The sequence below is a fragment of the Schistocerca cancellata genome, chromosome 4 (genome assembly GCF_023864275.1).
Source record: "Schistocerca cancellata isolate TAMUIC-IGC-003103 chromosome 4, iqSchCanc2.1, whole genome shotgun sequence".
In the NCBI taxonomy this organism is placed as follows: domain Eukaryota; kingdom Metazoa; phylum Arthropoda; class Insecta; order Orthoptera; family Acrididae; genus Schistocerca; species Schistocerca cancellata.
In genome coordinates, this window is record NC_064629.1 from 149433862 (window position 1) to 149451206 (window position 17345).

Below are 17345 nucleotides of genomic sequence, written 5' to 3' on the forward strand. Positions count from 1 at the left end.
GGTTACCCTTGACGCTGCATCGCAGACAGGAGCGCCTGCGATGGTGTACTCAACGACGAACCTGGGTGCACGAATGGCAAAACGTCATTTTTTCTTATGAACCCAGGTTCTGTTTACAGCATCATGATGGTCGCATCCGTGTTTGGCGACATCGCGATGAACGCACATTGGAAGCGTGTTTTCGTCATCGCCATACTGGCGTATCACCCGGCGTGATGGTGTGGGGTGCCATTGGTTACACGTTTCGGTCACCTCTTGTCTGCATTGACGGCACTTTGAACAGTGGACGTTACATTTCAGATGTGTTACGACCCGTGGCTCTACCCTTCATTCGATCCCTGCGAAACCATACATTTCAGCAGCATAATGCACTACCGCTTGATGTAGGTCCTGTACGGGCCTTTCTGGATACAGAAAATGTTCGACTGCTGCCCTGGCCAACACATTCTCCAGATCTCTCACCAATTGGAAACGTCTGGTCAATGGTAGCCGCGCAACTGGCTCGTCACAATATGCCAGTCACTACTCTTGATGAACTGTGGTGCTGTGGTATCATGTTGAAACTGCATGGGCAGCTGTATCTGTACACGCCATCCAAGCTCTGTTTGACTCAATGCCCAAGCGTATCAAGGCCGTTATTACGCCAGGGGTGGTTGTTCTGGGTACTGATTTCTCAGGATCTATCCACCCAAATTGCGTGAAAATGTAATCACATGTCTGTTCTAGTATGATATATTTGTCCAATGAATTCCCGTCTATCATCTACATTTCTTGTTGGTGTAGCAATTTTAATGGCGAGTAGTGTATAAGCCAGGATGGTTTGCCATGAATGGCAACAAAACAGGACGTAGAATATCGTCGACTTACCGCTGTGCTGTAAGGCTGCCGCGGATGACAACAAAAGGGATCCTACTATGAAAAGAAATGGCATCCCAGACTATTGCTGGTCGTTTTCTGGCCGTATGGCAAGCGACAGTCATACTGGTATCCCACCACTGTCCGGGACGTCTCCAGAGAAGTCTTCGGCCAGCAACCTCATTGACTGGAGTAGAATTCTCTTCAACGATGACACCCGCTTCGAACGGAGCCCCGATGTACAATATACAGGCCGAAACCGGTTGTGTGAAATTAATGAAGTTCAACAGCTGCCGAATCAACATCATCCAGACTGTTTCGGGTAGTATCACTTGCGCCGAGACCCCAGAACCCTCTTAATGCTTTGCTTCGGCCCCACCACACGAGACGCATTTTTACCAGTTGCTCGGCGGCTCTCAGCGCTACAATGGTCGGGCGTGTGTGTCACACACTCCAGGGAATTCTGATGTATTCAGTCAATTAAAATTCAAATATCTATCGGTCCACAGGTGGGATTAGCATGCGATTTGCACCAATCAGTATTAAAGTAAACAGAGTGCATATTTATGGTTAGGAAGTGGGTGTGTCAATGAGACCAGGTGCTACTGATAGTTTGCGACAGAATATACAATATCGACAGTTAGTGTCATTTTGCAGTATTCCCCACCAGGTCTGTTAGACATTAAAAAAGGAGACTATAATTCACTGCTCGCAGCTGACAATGACGTAAAAAGTGGTATCTTCATAATGGAAATATTTGATACACATGTTACCAGTCTACATCAACTCAATCGGCCACTAAGAACACATCCACCATTAACTACGAAAATCAACTCTCAGCTGCTTACAAAGGAACCTCCCCATCGCACCCCCCTAAGATTTAGTTATAAGTTGGCACAGTGGATAGGCCCTGAAAAACTGAACACAGCTCAATCGAGAAAACAGGAAGAAGTTGTGTGGAACTATGAAAAAAATTAACAAAATATACAAACTGAGTAGTCCATGGCAAGGTAGGTAACATCAAGGATACTGGGAGCTCAGGAACGCCGTGGTCCCGTGGTTAGCGTGAGCAGCTGTGGAACGGGAGGTCCTTGGTTCAAGTCTTCCTTCGAGTGAAAACTTTAATTTTTTATTTTCAGACAATTGTTATCTGACAAACTCTTATGCTTTCATCACTTTTTTGGGAGTGATTATCACATCCACAAGAAAACCTAAATCGGGCAAGGTAGAAGAATCTTTTTACCCATTCGCCAAGTGTACAAGTTAGGTGGGTCGACAACATATTCCTGTCATGTAACGCACATGCCGTCACCAGTGTCGTATAGAATATATCAGACGTGTTTTCCTGTGGAGGAATCGGTTGACCTATGACCTTACGATCAAATGTTTTCGGTTCCCATTGGAGAGGCACGTCCTTTCGTCTACTAATCGCACGGTTTTGCGGTGCGGTCCCAAACGCAGACACTAAACTTATTACAGCGAACAGAGAGGTCAATGAAAGAACGGACAGATCATAACTTTGCGAAAATAAACTTTTCAATCGAGGGAAGAATTGAACCAAGGACCTCTCGTACCGCAGCTGCTCACGCTAACCACGGGACCATTTTTTATCATTTTTTTAAAATCTCATTTTGTTCTATATTGTTCGTTGGATTTGTTCGTGGCGGACATCTAATGACACCTGCTCAGGTTGTTCGTTGATCCGTTCACTCAGTTTTTTTATTACAGAGGGTAGCCAAACCCTCTGACCGAACACGCTGAGCTACCGTGCCGGGGACCATGGACTACTCAGTTTGTATATTTTGCTTATTTTTTTCATAGTTCCACACAACTTCTTCTGTGTTCAGTTTTTCAAGGCCTATCCACTGTGCCAACTTATAACTAAATCTGAGGGGGGTGCGATGGGGATGTTCCCTTGTTAGAAGAAGTTTAGTCCAAATTGAAGTTACTGAAAGAAAAAGAAAATATTTACTAATGTGTGTACCAGCAGTGAATTAACAGTTAGTATGGCAGAGTTATATAATCAAAAAAGGCAGTACTGTGGTGGTGTTAACAGTTCATCAACTTTGCGATGTCATTTCAGTGCTGTGTTAGGCGAGTCGATTCTAGCAGATGTGCTACCTGCTAACTTCCTAACTGCTCAACACCAGTTAATACCTTCTGAAAAAGAGTTCAGAGAAGAGTGGACACAGTGCTCTCAGCTTTTGCAGTAGGGAAAAAGACGTAAATTGAAGACTCGCTTGTATTTCTATGCGCGAAGTCAACTGCATTCAAGAAAATACGCTGACAGTAAAGTAGCTCACTGTTTATTGACAGTGTCTAAATATCGGTAATAGGTGCTTCGGTGGGACGAACTTTCGCCACATAACATGGATATTTTGTATCTATGAACTTCGTATTGAACAAGACAGTGCATACCATTTGTTAACTCCGACTGAATGCCAAGCCGTCTGAAGTCACATAACCATTAATTCATTAGGTTAGTGCATAAGTTCGTAGCGTTTTTGTTTCGCATGTTGGTATTCTGGCTGCTATGGGTTTATTTTTCGATTGTCATTTTTATTTGTAGTTCACTGTTCCTATTTGAGTTTACATATCGTCATTTGGAGGTAGTGACTGGAGCTGTCGACGCTAGAAAATGGAGTGCCATGTTGAGAAATCGGAACATTTCCGAAATATCCTTCTGCTTGAGTTCAATAGAGGAGTGATAGCAGCGAAGACAAACAGAATCATTTGCTACATGTATGGGGATAATGCCATTAGACAGAGAACAGCAAGAAAACAGTTTTCTGGTTTTAACGAGGATCGTGTTGACATTAGTGACTCTCCACGTTCAGAAAGACCTTTGGGGTTTGATGAAGATCGTTTAAACGTATCAATCCACAATGATCCATGTCAGCGTACCCGAGAACTGGCATGGGTGATGAACTGTGATCATTCCACCATCGTGCGACATTTTAATTCAATGGGAAAGATTCAGAAATCGGGTGTATGGGTACTGCAAGCTCTAAGCCAAAATCACAAAAATCAGCGAGTGGATATACAGGGTGTTACAAAAAGGTATGGCCAAACTTTCAGGAAACATTCCACACACACAAATAAAGAAAAGATGTTATGTGGACATGTGTACGGAAACGCTTAATTTCCATGTTAGAGCTCATTTTAGTTTCGTCAGTATGTACTGAACTTCCTCGATTCACCGCCAGTTGGCCCAATTGAAGGAAGGTAATGACTTCGGTGCTTGTATTGACATGCGACCCATTGCTCTACAGTACTAGCATCAAGCACATCAGTACGTAGCATCAACAGGTTAGTGTTCATCACGAACGTGGTTTTGCAGTCAGTGCAATGTTTACAAGTGCGGAGTTGGCAGATGTCCATTTGATGTATGGATTAGCACGGGGCAATAGCCGTGGCGCGGTACGTTTGTATCGAGACAGATTTCCAGAACGAAGGTGTCCCGACAGGAAGAAGTTCGAAGCAGTTGATCGGCGTCTTAGGGAGCACGGAACATTCCTGCCTATGACTCGCGACTGGGGAAGACCTAGAACGACGAGGACACCTGCAATGGACGAGGCAGTTCTTCGTGCAGTTGACGATAACCCTAATGTCAGCGTCAGAGAAGTTGCTGCTGTACAAGGTAACGTTGACCACGTCACTGTATGGAGAGTGCTACGGCAGAACCAGTTGTTTCCGTACCATGTACAGCGTGTGCAGGCACTATCAGCAGCTGATTGGCCTCCACGGGTACACTTCTGCGAATGGTTCATCCAACAATGTGTCAATCCTCATTTCAGTGCAAATGTTCTCTTTACGGATGAGGCTTCATTCCAACGTGATCAAATTGTAAATTTTCACAATCAACATGTGTGTGCTGACGAGAATCCGCATGCAATTGTGCAATCACGTCATCAACACACATTTTCTGTGAACGTTTGGGCAGGCATTGTTGGTGATGTCTTGATTGGGCCCCATGTTCTTCCACCTACACTCAATGGAGCACGTTATCATGATTTCATACGGGATACTCTACCTGTGCTGCTAGAACATGTGCCTTTACAAGTACGACACGACATGTGGTCTATGCACGATGGAGCTCCTGCACATTTCAGTCGAAGTGTTCGTACGCTTCTCAACAACAGATTCTGTGACCGATGGATTGGTAGAGGCGGACCAATTCCATGGCCTCCACGCTCTCCTGACCTCAACCCTCTTGACTTTCATTTATGGGGGCATTTGAAAGCTCTTGTCTACGCAACCCCGGTACCAAATTTAGAGACTCTTCGTGCTCGTATTATGGACGGCTGTGATACAATACGCCATTCTCCAGGGCTGCGTCAGCGCATCAGGGATTCCATGCGACGGAGGGTGGATGCATGTATCCTCGCTAACGGAGGACATTTTGAACATTTCCTGTAACATAGTGTTTGAAGTCACGCTGGTACGTTCTGTTGCTGTGTCTTTCCATTCCATGATTAATGTGGTTTGAAGAGAAGTAATAAAATGAGCTCTAACATGGAAAGGAAGCGTTTCCGGACACATGTCCACATAACATATTTTCTTTCTGTGTGTGTGAGGAATGTTTCCTGAAAGTTTGGCCGTACCTTTTTGTAAGTCCCTGTATGTGCATCTCTGCTTGCTAGTCATCAGTTGGCTCGTGAATAACTCCGACACCTGTATCGTTACTGGCGACGAAAAATGGTGTCTTCATGCTAACATAAGGAAAAGAAAGGAATGGCTGAGCCTAAACAAATGAGCAAATCCCCATACAAGGACCTGCTCGCATCCACAAACGATAAGGTTACGCATCTGGTGTAGTATGAATTGCTTCCCCGCGGTACAACCATCACTGTTGACATTTATTGTCAACAACTGAAACGTCTTGCAGACGTAATCCATAAAGAACGACCAGGAAGACCGTGAAGTGATGCTACTCCACGATAACCCCCGCCCGCATTCTGCTAGATTGACAAAAACACTCTACTGGAGTTAAGTTGGGATGTCATTCCACACTCACCTGATCCACCTGATCATGCGCACTCTGGTCTTCACATTTTCCGATCCCTATCGAACAACCTTCATGGAACTTCCTTTCCGGATGAAAATGCGCTCCGAAAATGGCTCGACGAGTTCTTCGCCTCAAAACCATGTGATTTCTACAGTCGCGAAGTCGAAAAGTTACCCCAGCGTTCGCAGACCGTTGTAAATAGTGAAGGAGAATATACCGGGTGATCAAAAAGTCAGTATAAATTTGAAAACTTAATAAACCACAGAATAATGGAGATAGAGAGGTAAAAATTTACACACATGCTTGAAATGACATGGGGTTTTATTAGAACAAAAAAAAAGTTCACAAAATGTCCGACAGATGCGCGTCGTTTGGTGATGATCGTGTGCTCAGCCTCCACTTTCGTCATGCTTGGCCTCCCAGGTCCCCAGACCTCAAGACCTCAGTCCGTGCGATTATTGGCTTTGGCGTTACTTGAAGTCGCAAGTGTATCGTGATCGACCGACATCTCTAGGGATGCTGAAAGAAAACATCCGATGCCAATGCCTCACCATAACTCCGGACATGCTTTACAGTGCTGTTCACAACATTATTCCCCGACTACAGCTACTGTTGAGGAATGATGGTGGACATACTGAGCATTTCCTGTAAAGAACATCATCTTTACTTTGTTTTACTTTGTTATGCTAATTATTGCTATTCTGATCAGATGAAGCGCCATCTGGCGAACATTTTGTCTACTTTTGTATTTTTTTGGTTCTAATAAAACCCCATGTCATTCCAAGCATGTGTGTTAATTTGTACCTCTCTATCTACATTATTCCGTGATTTATTCAGTTTTCAAATTTATACTGACTTTTTGATCACCTGGTACTACCGATGACTAACGTCTTTGTTATGTGTACCTGTTGCTTTCATTAAACTTAAGGAAACACGCTACGAGCTTATGCACCAACCTAATGATTCGCCCTGTATTCTATTACAAAAAAATGGCGTGACGGAAATTTAACTACAGGACTTCACATCAACCAATCAGGTAATGAGCTTCAATAAATGCTTCCTAATACAGGACAAATGAGGTTAATCACGACAGGAGGTGGATAACATTTGCGCATTGGGGATAAGTTTAACGAACTTGCTTGATTCCAAATTGACATTTATTTAAAAACTGGAGTAGACTCTTCAACTTCAGATAACAGTTAACATTAAAAAATCCTAACACCATATTTCTGTAAGGGGAAGCCGTTTGTCATACAGAGGGGTCCAAAAAAATATATCCACTGTTTAAAAGTCCATAATTTGCAAACTAATTGACGGAGTTGTCTCATTTTTGGTGAAAGTGTAGCTTAAAGTCCAACTTGAAGATATCACTGTAGGTGTTCGAAATGGTCACCATTAACATCCACCCACAAACGATGCCGCCGAACTGCAGCACTAACTACTGACTGCAACGTGTTCAGCTGGATATTTGCACATAAATGTACGATGGATTCTCTAAGTTCATTCAATGTGCGTGGCTTTTGTCGATAACGACGTCCTTTAGTGTTCCCCACAGGTAAAAGTCCAGAGGAGTTAGGTCTGGGGAACGTGGTGGATACTCCACAGCACCTTTACGGCCTATCCATCTTCCTGGTAGATTTTCGTCGAGATATGCCCTAACACGATTTTGGTAGTGGGCTGGGGCACCATCTTGTTGAAAGTAAACTCTTCCGTCTCCATACAAGTCTCAGATGGCAGGTAAAATTGATGCCTGAAGCTTCTGAAGATACACCTCACCGGTAACTGTGCCGTCAAAGAAGAATGGCCCAATCAAGCCCCGGTAAGACGACCTACACCACACATTTACTCCTGGCAAATTCACGGCTTTGTCTACATGGACCTTCGGATTTTCGGCGGCCCAGTGGATAAAACTGTGGCGATTTACTGTACCATTGAGTTTGAACTGTGCCTCATCAGACTACACAGTCATCTCTGCAAACTCTTCACCGTTGCGCACCATGTTAGTAAACCACTCACAGTTCTTCATTCTACGATCTGGGTTGTCCTCGTTCATTGCGTGTAGCATTCGTGGGATGTAGCACTTCCACCTTGCTGTCTTCAAAATTCGCCGAACACTTGAGCGACTCACTCCAGTTTCACGGGCACACTGTCTCAGAGGCTTCTGTGGTGAGCGAGTGAATTGTTGTAACTCACGACGGGAGTTAGCTGGACTTGTTATTGTTACAGGTCGTCCAGATCGTTGTTTGTGTACATCTTTAACACAGCCTTCGGCTTCAAGTTTGTCTCGAATGCGACGAATCGTTAAACGTGTCGGTAGCTCTGTTTGATACTCGTTTTGCCATTGCCGTTGAACCTCATTAATGTTTTCGTACTTAAAATACCACTTCAAAACTGACTTCCTTTCATCGTCTGTAAGCCTTGCGCCAGCCATGTTTACTCGAGTAACTAGGTGCAACTAAGAACAAAACACTGACTATCTGGCGACTGTCATCTGACAAAACAAAACAACGCAATAAAACGCTTGTGTGGCGATTGCCGGAACTACAAACTATTACACTACCAAAGATGAGACAACTTCGTCAATTAGTTTGCCAGTTATGGACTTTTAAACAGTGGATACATTTTTTTGGACCCCTCTGTATTAATCATCATTGCTCAAAAGAACGCAACGTGGACGCGCATGTGCTCACACACAAAGATTCACCATTTTTCAGTAAAGGTTGATTCATCAAAACTGGCATGTGACTTCCAGCGAACAGCACAATACTTCATCGGGATCATGACGCATGAGGTGAATCATGACTGGATAAAGAACAAAGCCGCCCCCATCTGAATCTAGTCAAGCGACGGCAAAATTATCACTCGTGAGAACCCCATAATACAGTGTGTTTGAAAAAGGACTCCCTAGTTTTAATGTGTCCTAGAATCTGTACAGATTGATATACACTGTTCCAGTTCGTGTTGTTTGATTCATCAACTCTCTAAGTTTGGTGGCTTCCCTGTAGTTGGCAGGTCTGCTTGACCTTGAGACGGCACCAGTGCTGTTGTTTTCCTCTGTTCCCTCAGTTCACTCCAGGCGTGAGTGAAGTGCAGTGCGGACCAACTCAGCAACAACGTGTACTCCGCAACAGAAAGGGCAGTGTGTTGTCTGGGTTGTGGAAACGGAGTCGGTTATAACAGTGCAATGTAATTTTAGACGCCAGCATGGTGGTGAACCACTATAGCAAAAACTATCCGTTATTGGCTAAAGTCTTTCAAGGAAACTGGTAGTGTTTTAAAAGCAAAATCACCAGGTAGACTGAGAACTTGTGAAGATATTGTTGAAGAGATCCGTATTTCGTGTGTTCGGTGCGCGAAGAAGTCTTTGCCAGACGTAATCTACAATTAGGAGTGTCTAAAGGTACTGTGTATGATGTTGTGCGTAAAAGACTTAAGTTGCGCACCTACAAATTGAACTGTTACATGAAATAAAACCCACTGATAAAATCAAAAGGTATGAGTTTGCTGTTGACTTTCCACACAGAACTGATCATGATGTCAATTTTTTAAAAGAGGTTCTCTTTTATGATGAGGCTCACTTCATGTCAGTGGAGCAGTTAATCTTCATAAATGCAGAATTTGGGGGGGGGGGGGGAGCATCCACATGAAGTTATTCAACATGACTCTCCGAAAATCAATGTCTGGTGTAATATGATGGAAGATTGTGTGATTGGTCCTTTCATTTTTGTAGAAAAAGTAATAAACGGGGGTGTTTACTGTGAAATGTTGACAGAGTACGTCTTTCCCCAAGTAGACAAGTTACACCTGAAATGTTGGTGAACACGTAGCGAGAAGTGGAATATCGTCCCGACGTGTGCAGGACTACCCATGGATCCCACGTTGCAGTCTACTAACATTAAACAAAACTTTAAGGAATTCTCTTTCATGATATGTACTCATTGATGTAATTTTTCATTAATTTACCCATTAAATTTATACTTAAAACTAGGGAGTTGTTTTTCAAACACCATGTACTTCTGACACACGACTTTAAAAGTTGTAGAAAATTCCTAACACGAAAAAACTGAACTCCCATTCAAAATCACCTTCCAAGTGGGCATACAAGTGACACGAGATACTCATCAGACAGCTGCACAGCGGATACTGCTGTGCACAAAATCCAATCTGCCTAGTCTTCGTGCACAGAGACAGAAAGAAACTAGGAGGGGGTGAACTGACCTTTTTCAGCAATAACAGGTGTCTACTCCAAACAGAAGGTGGGAGAAGCAGTGCCTGGTTCCTTCGCTCAAAATTTTCCATAGGCTCAACATATAAAATTTGAGCAAGCTCTTGCCTTGCGCATGCATCTGAGGAGACAAATCGCGTGGCCATACGATTAAGAATGTCTACATCTAAATCTACATTTATACTCCGCAAGCCACACAACGGTGTGTGGCGGAGGGCACTTTACGTGCCACTGTCATTACCTCCCTTTCCTGTTCCAGTCGCGTATGGTGCGCGGGAAGAACGACTGCCGGAAAGCCTCCGTGAATGCTCGAATCTCTCTAATTTTACATTCGTGATCTCCTCGGGAGGTATAAGTAGGGGGAGCAATATATTCGATACCTCATCCAGAAACGCACCCTCTCGAAACCTGGACAGCAAGCTACACCGCGATGCAGAGGGCCTCTCTTGCAGAGTCTGCCACTTGAGTTTGCTAAACATCTCCGTAACGCTATCACGCTTACCAAATAACCATGTGACGAAACGCGCCGCTCTTCTTTGGATCTTCTCTATCTCCTCTGTCAACCCGACCTGGTACGGCCCCCCACTGATGAGCAATACTCAAGTATAGGTCGAACGAGTGTTTTGTAAGCCACCTCCTTTGTTGATGGACTACATTTTCTAAGGACTCTCCCAATGAATCTCAACCTGGCACCCGCATTACCAACAATTAATTTTATATGATCATTCCACTTCAAATCGTTCGGCACGCATACTCCCAGATATTTTACAGAAGTAACTGCTACCAGTGTTTGTTCCGCTATCATATAATCATACAATAAAGGACCCTTCTTTCTATGTATTCGCAATACATTACATTTGTCTATGTTAAGGGTCAGTTGCCACTCCCTGCACCAAGTGCCTATCCGCTGCAGATCTTCCTGCATTTCGCTACAATTTTCTAATGCTGCAACTTCTCTGTATACTACAGCATCATCCTCGAAAAGCCACATGGAATTTCCGACACTATCTACTAGGTCATTTATATATATATTGTGAAAAGCAATGGTCCCATAACACTCCCCCGTGGCACGCCAGAGGTTACTTTAACGTCTGTAGACGTCTCTCCATTGAGAACAACACGATGTGTTCTGTTTGCTAAAAACTCTTCAATCCAGCCACACAGCTGGACAGCTGGTCTGATATTCCGTAGGCTCTTACTTTGTTTATCTGGGTTTCCAGAAATGACATGATACGCGAGCAAAAAAAAAAAAAAAAAAAAAAAAAGAAAAAGAAAAAAAGTTCTAAAATTCTACAACATATCGATGTCAGAGATATAGGCCTATAGTCTTGCGCTTCTGCTCGACGAACCTTCTTGAAGACTGGGACTACCTGTGCTCTTTTCCAATCATTTGTAACCTCCTGTTCCTCTAGAGACTTGCGGTACACGGCTGTTAGGAGGGGGGCAAGTTCTTTCGCGTACTCTGTGTAGAATGTCCAAGCAGATAAACGCTGCCCCCCTCCCGCCCCCCCCCCCCCCCAGTCAGGCCTTCCGAGCCACCTTCATAAAATTAAATTAGACGACCATTCGCAGGCCCTATTACAAAGCAGAACTAAAAACGTCCACCTGAATTCACCAATGTGTATACGTTTGCAATTACCCCCACATTCATACAAACCAGCAGTCGTCTATCTTTAGGATCATCCATGTACATTTAACAGAGGCACATAGAGTGCTGAATATCAAACGTAATAAAAATGATAACAGAACTCAATCAGTTCTGTTCCCGGAGTCATCTTCTCTCCTCGCATACTACAAACATGAGAAAACACAAGCAGAGAAACGGCACTGTGCAGAACTTGCTAAAACTACAAAATCACACGGAAGGTGGATTGACTGGCGCATTTCAACATTACCGGAACAATTAACCATCACTACACAGTTAAAACGCCCCTTCTAAAATTAGTATCTTTGACGAACTAGAGTGACTTTAAAGATGGTGTCGGTACACTTCAACTACGTTGTTGTATGAACGGCAGCCATGATTTTCCTCGATACTTTACCGCAGGGTTGTTCTCCCCCCCCCCCCTCCCCACCGCAGATGCCGCGCTCCTTTCCTGGTCTCGTTCAACAACCGCCAGTGACCGAAAAGAAATATTTCTGCAGCGTTAGTTCCACCACCACCACAATCCTCTAAGAAGCGTTATAATTGTTTCTTTTATGCAATACTCATTTTCTTCAACATATTAATCCCTAGCTGCTTCTTGCTCATACAATTTATTGTTTTTTGTTGTATTACTACTATCGTATCTATTTTTGCTCAACAATTTATGGAATGTTGATAAACAGTTCGGAAGTTTACGTTGTCCTTCTAATGTCCCCACCAATGACCCATTTCTTCTTGGGCTAAGTGAAGCTCTCCCCTGCATTTCTGCTAATTATGCATAACATCTTAGAATACGTTCATCTTAGCACATATTAAGTGACGTTACGCATTATCAAGTAATTTAAATACTGAAAAATTTAATCCAAATCATGACAGAAACGCTACACACCCACAAATAGTATGGAGCAATGTTCAGCTACTGAAATATTACGGTGCATTACATCCCGAGAATTGTCGAAGTTCGTAGTTGATTACTGATCTAGCGTTCCATTTATTTAAGCTTTTCGGGTTCTTAAACCATGTTAGATATCTGCTCCACGATACATGGCTTTTTAGAATGTAGTCCTCCTCATCAGCAAACAATTACTAGATTTTGAACTATGGCAACATATCATTATATTATTAAGAGGCTGTGGAGGTGATTTCTCACCCTGGCTGTGAATGACTGTGTTGGTTCGATGAAACTGTGCTTATTTTTCGAAAGGGTCCAGTTTTAAGTTGATGAATTTCGTCCTTAAATTTTTCAATGAGTAGACTGAATCTCTGAAGAGCGTTTCTGAAATGTCTAAGAAAATACCTATCTACAGTAGTTGTAACTTCACTGAACTCAAAACAATTTCTACCCACAAAGTTAGATATGTATAGGAAGATCTAGAAATCATACGTTGCCAAGTATTGTGAATATTGTGAAAATTCCAAAAATTAGTACTTCACATTACACAGTTTTCCCATTTCTAAGGCTCCTTTTTGGGCTGGTGTTTTATATTAACAGTTTTGGGTGTGATTTCATAGGTACTTCTAATGGATACAAGCCAATCTTTCAGATAATAACTGAACTGTGATGGAAGGTCTGTTATGTTCCAGAATTATTTTTATCTGGTGGTCCAGCATAAAATTTATGACACGGAATTTCTTGTTGAATCGTTTGAACACTCTCTCTCTCTCTCTCTATCTCTATCTCTCTTACTGCTTCCCAAAGTCCTGTTATCAAAATTAATCCGCAGATCAAGGTGACATTTGGCTTACATTGTGCCCAACAGGTACCAACATACAAACAACAAAATTTTAGCACTTTTCTTGTTGACGTCTTATGCTCTGATTTTCGACATTTCTTGCTCCGTTGTGATGAACAGAATAGACACTGAACACAGAAAAATACCTTCACGTTTCAGTACGGTAAGTACGGTATGAATTTGGTACTACTCATTTACAGTGACATTATTTATTCTCGTCTGGCATGCAAGTGAGCAAAAGAGCGGCATCATTATGCCCTGTTCCACAAAAGCGTGCTCGCTCACATGGTAATACGTTTCAACTATGATTAATGTTCTGCAGTTTTCTTAAACTTCGTGTTGCTTACGTCTGTAGCAATTAGGAGATTTAAAGCAATTAGGTTCCTCTGTTAATATTTAAGAAAATTATCGTTTCTGTTTTCGAATTACTGCTAGCAAGTCTGTTCCTTTTCGATCTCTTGTTAAAAACAAAATATGATGTGGACAAGTGCACGTTCGCAGAATGTGGCGTCACGTTTTGGCAGGCATTTGATGGATTGTTGATATTTTTGTGTTTACTCATGCAACAACCTTTACGTTCATTAGTACAGCAATTCATTATATTTGTCCCTTCTCCTTTTGATCTGTCTACACCACACCACCGTGACACTACCAGCGTAGAAGAAATGTTCGACACAGTTCGCAGCACAAAGTCACGTATGTACATAACGGAAAATATAAAAAAGTACAGAACACTGCTCAAGGGTAAAATGTTGTATCAGGTCACTGATGATGCCTTTTCTTACTAATCAGCAGAATACATCTGGCGTAAAATGCTAATCTCTGTTAAGAGCTCCACCTTAATTGGGAGAAAAATAGTGAATTATACGGCGTAACTTTCCATTATTTAAGAGTAATAGAAATAACTGCGACTGTAATATTTTGTTCTTTTATTCCAATACCAGCTCGTAGATATTTAAAATATTGCTGTGAAATGTGCCACTCGCTTTAAACTCAAGTACCCTGTTAATCCTAAAACACATCTTTCTTTTTCAGCAAGAAGCCATCTGGTGGTCTAAACTAGGACAGTCACTGGAACAAGAAACGTATTTGCACCATATTTACTCACTATCTATGTACAATGTAATCTGAAATAATTCACAAATGCACAAATAAATTAAAGAATCAAAACTTGCATTATTGTACTATGCCACCCTTCAACCAACCTTCTTATGTAACAGAATTTCCAGCGATATACAGTACTATCTGGAACATAGCTGTTACCAGTGCTATAAAAGAAGAATGGTATGATTCAACGACATCTGTAGTGCTATTTACTTCACACTATATATGACTATAACAAATGTTTCTGTAATGGAAAAGTATATCAGAATTTCGCTGTACGTTAAGTGGTCGCTAACATTCAATGCATAGAAATTAATTTGGAACATAGGTTCCACAGAAAATTTCATTTGACGTGAGATATACATGATTAAGTGTAGCTATATCCAATATTCTGAAGTTGCTGCATAGTGCCAAGATGACAAGGAACCCTCGTAGTAAGGATTAGTAAATTAATCTCTGCTTTCTAGAACAATATTTTTATAAGAAAAACCCCACAGATTACATCAGAAACATGACATTTCTAAAAATAATAAGAGTATCAATTTAGGCGCTATGTAACTTTTCGTCTGACTAGCACAACTTCCCACCTAAAACACTAGAAGTTGAGAGGGCTTCTCAGATTACATATGACGGCGTTGCTAATTAGTGTTTCATTAGGAGTTTCAGACATTTTAGCGACTGGTTCACTAATTGAATGTCTGTGTAAGGGGCCTTTATTTTCCGAATTCAGATACAGCCGGAAACTGAAACTCGTTGGGGTATCAGAACGCTACATACACGTTTTGACTGCCTTTAAACATAATCTTCTTGGCTATTGAGAGGCAGCGCTAAAATATGAGACGGCAGTATAAAGTTACACAACGAGTAAACCATTGCATAAAAGACTCTAGATAACAGAAGTAAGTACAAAAGACAGGTTACAATATGATTGTTGCAAACCTTGTGCTGTGATGTTACAATCATCAGTATCATAGGGTGTGGGTTTCGAAACTTTTTTACATTTTTGATTGTCACACACGTCTCTTTATCCGCATTCGAAGACGAAAACGGTTTCGCAATGTGGGAGCCTTAGTCGCCGACGTTATCAGTTCGAATGCTGGCCGTGGAACAGTTTCCACCAGCAAGGGAAAAGTAGTCGTAGCTTGGAGTTTCATATCACCAGACCTTGCGCAAGCGTCCTTTCAATCCCAAAACTCTCTGCAGTTTCGTGAGGAATGAAAGCATGTGACACTTCTGAAAAAGATCAGTTCGTCAGATGCATACGTTAAGCTCCGTCGCCCTGTTGGTGATATTCGAGAGTAAGGAAGAGTAAGATTTAACGTCTCGTTGACTTCTACATAAGTAAATACGAACCACAAGCTTAAATTTTACAAAGATGAGGCTGAAAATCAGCCTCGTCCCTTATGCAGCAACCATTCCAGTATTCAAGCGAAATGAAACTCTAAATTTTCACAGTCGACTCAAATACGAACTTGAGCCCTCCTGAATCCAGATTTTAAGGGGGGATGTAACGGAAAATTTAAACATTGATATAAAAATTAATTACAGCCATATTTATAAATGTACATATTTAAAATTTTGCATGTGTAAAGCAAAAGAGCTGTGTTTTAACAGAAAAATACAATAAAATATGCAGGATTAATATGTTGAAAGAAAGTTGAATTTTTAATTTTTATTGTCTTTTTTATAAAAAGTCATAACTCGAATTTTAATCATGCAGTTAATCTGAAAATTTTACTGTAGTGTCCTCAGAAGGTTATAAGACCACTGAACTGCAGTTATTAATTTATAGTACAAATTGTATCATTAACAGAGTTTTTGATTTGGCATATCCAAAATTAACTTTTTTTCTACATACAATCATCTAAAAATCAGAATTTAATTGCAGGATTTCGTATTTTTTAATTCCAGGGAGACAGCAACACGTTGCGAACAGTTCCTGAAAATTTCGTTGCATCAGAGCAAATACTTTTTGAGAAAACGCTTCTAATAACATAAAAAATGTAAAACAGAGAAAATGAGGTTCAAAGATTTTCTTCTCATACTTCTACATGCAATAAGCTTACCTAAACTTTAAAATACTCCATTCTGATACTCCTCATCCTCCAGGTTTCTCTTCTCTCCTCTTCGAATCTGCCTACACTGTATTTGCATCCGATCTGTTAGCTTTCTTGAGCCTACTCTCGTCAATGGTGTAAAATGCTTTTGTTGTAAACACACCAGGATCCATACCAACTCTCTTCAGCACTTCAATTCTGCCATTGTTTCCGTTATTGTAACATAAAACTGCATCATAGACACCTATTTGGAGTACCTTAAGTCCACAGAATGTCCTTTTTGAGCATCAAATCCAAATTAAATTATTGAGGCGTTCATTTGCACTTTGTGTCTTTCCGTGAAGACACTTCCTCAATAAATCAGGGTCTGCAAGAAACCTGAATGTCGGCTTAATTGCATTCATAACAGGTTATGGTAATGAGTGTTTATGTGTATACTTCTCACTTCTGTTGTTGAACTTACACCAATTGTCTTTCTGACACAGACTGTGCGTTGGTATTTGGTCAGTGGATAGTTTGTGGAAAAAACTTGCCCACACAGCACGGCTCATTGCTTCTAAATTATGTTTGTTTTTCCTGATAGCTCTCCCATAAAATAAATGAAGAGAATAAATTTCTTTCAGAGTAACCCTGTCTTTTCCTCCTAGTGGTTTTCCATCCTCAAGAACTTCATCTTTCTTCTCTTTCAGCAAGAGACGAAGCCTACCACCAAGCCTCT

General features: G+C 41.7%; 1 protein-coding gene across 3 annotated transcripts in view; it reads left to right on the forward strand.

Annotated features, from left to right (window-relative positions):
- LOC126184792 (uncharacterized) overlaps positions 1–14628 on the forward strand; it is a 137328-nt gene extending 122700 nt beyond the window's left edge. For 2 of the 3 annotated variants that reach the window (XR_007536878.1, XR_007536879.1), the window contains one exon: positions 14502–14607. Coding sequence is in view for 1 of the 3 variants with exons in the window: in XM_049927371.1 (XP_049783328.1) it covers positions 14502–14529 (28 nt within the window). In the remaining 2 variants the exon portion in view is untranslated. Of the gene's footprint in view, positions 1–14501 lie in introns of all 3 variants that reach the window. The other variant, XM_049927371.1, reaches the window with a different exon arrangement.
- Positions 14629–17345: the final 2717 nt, after the last annotated feature.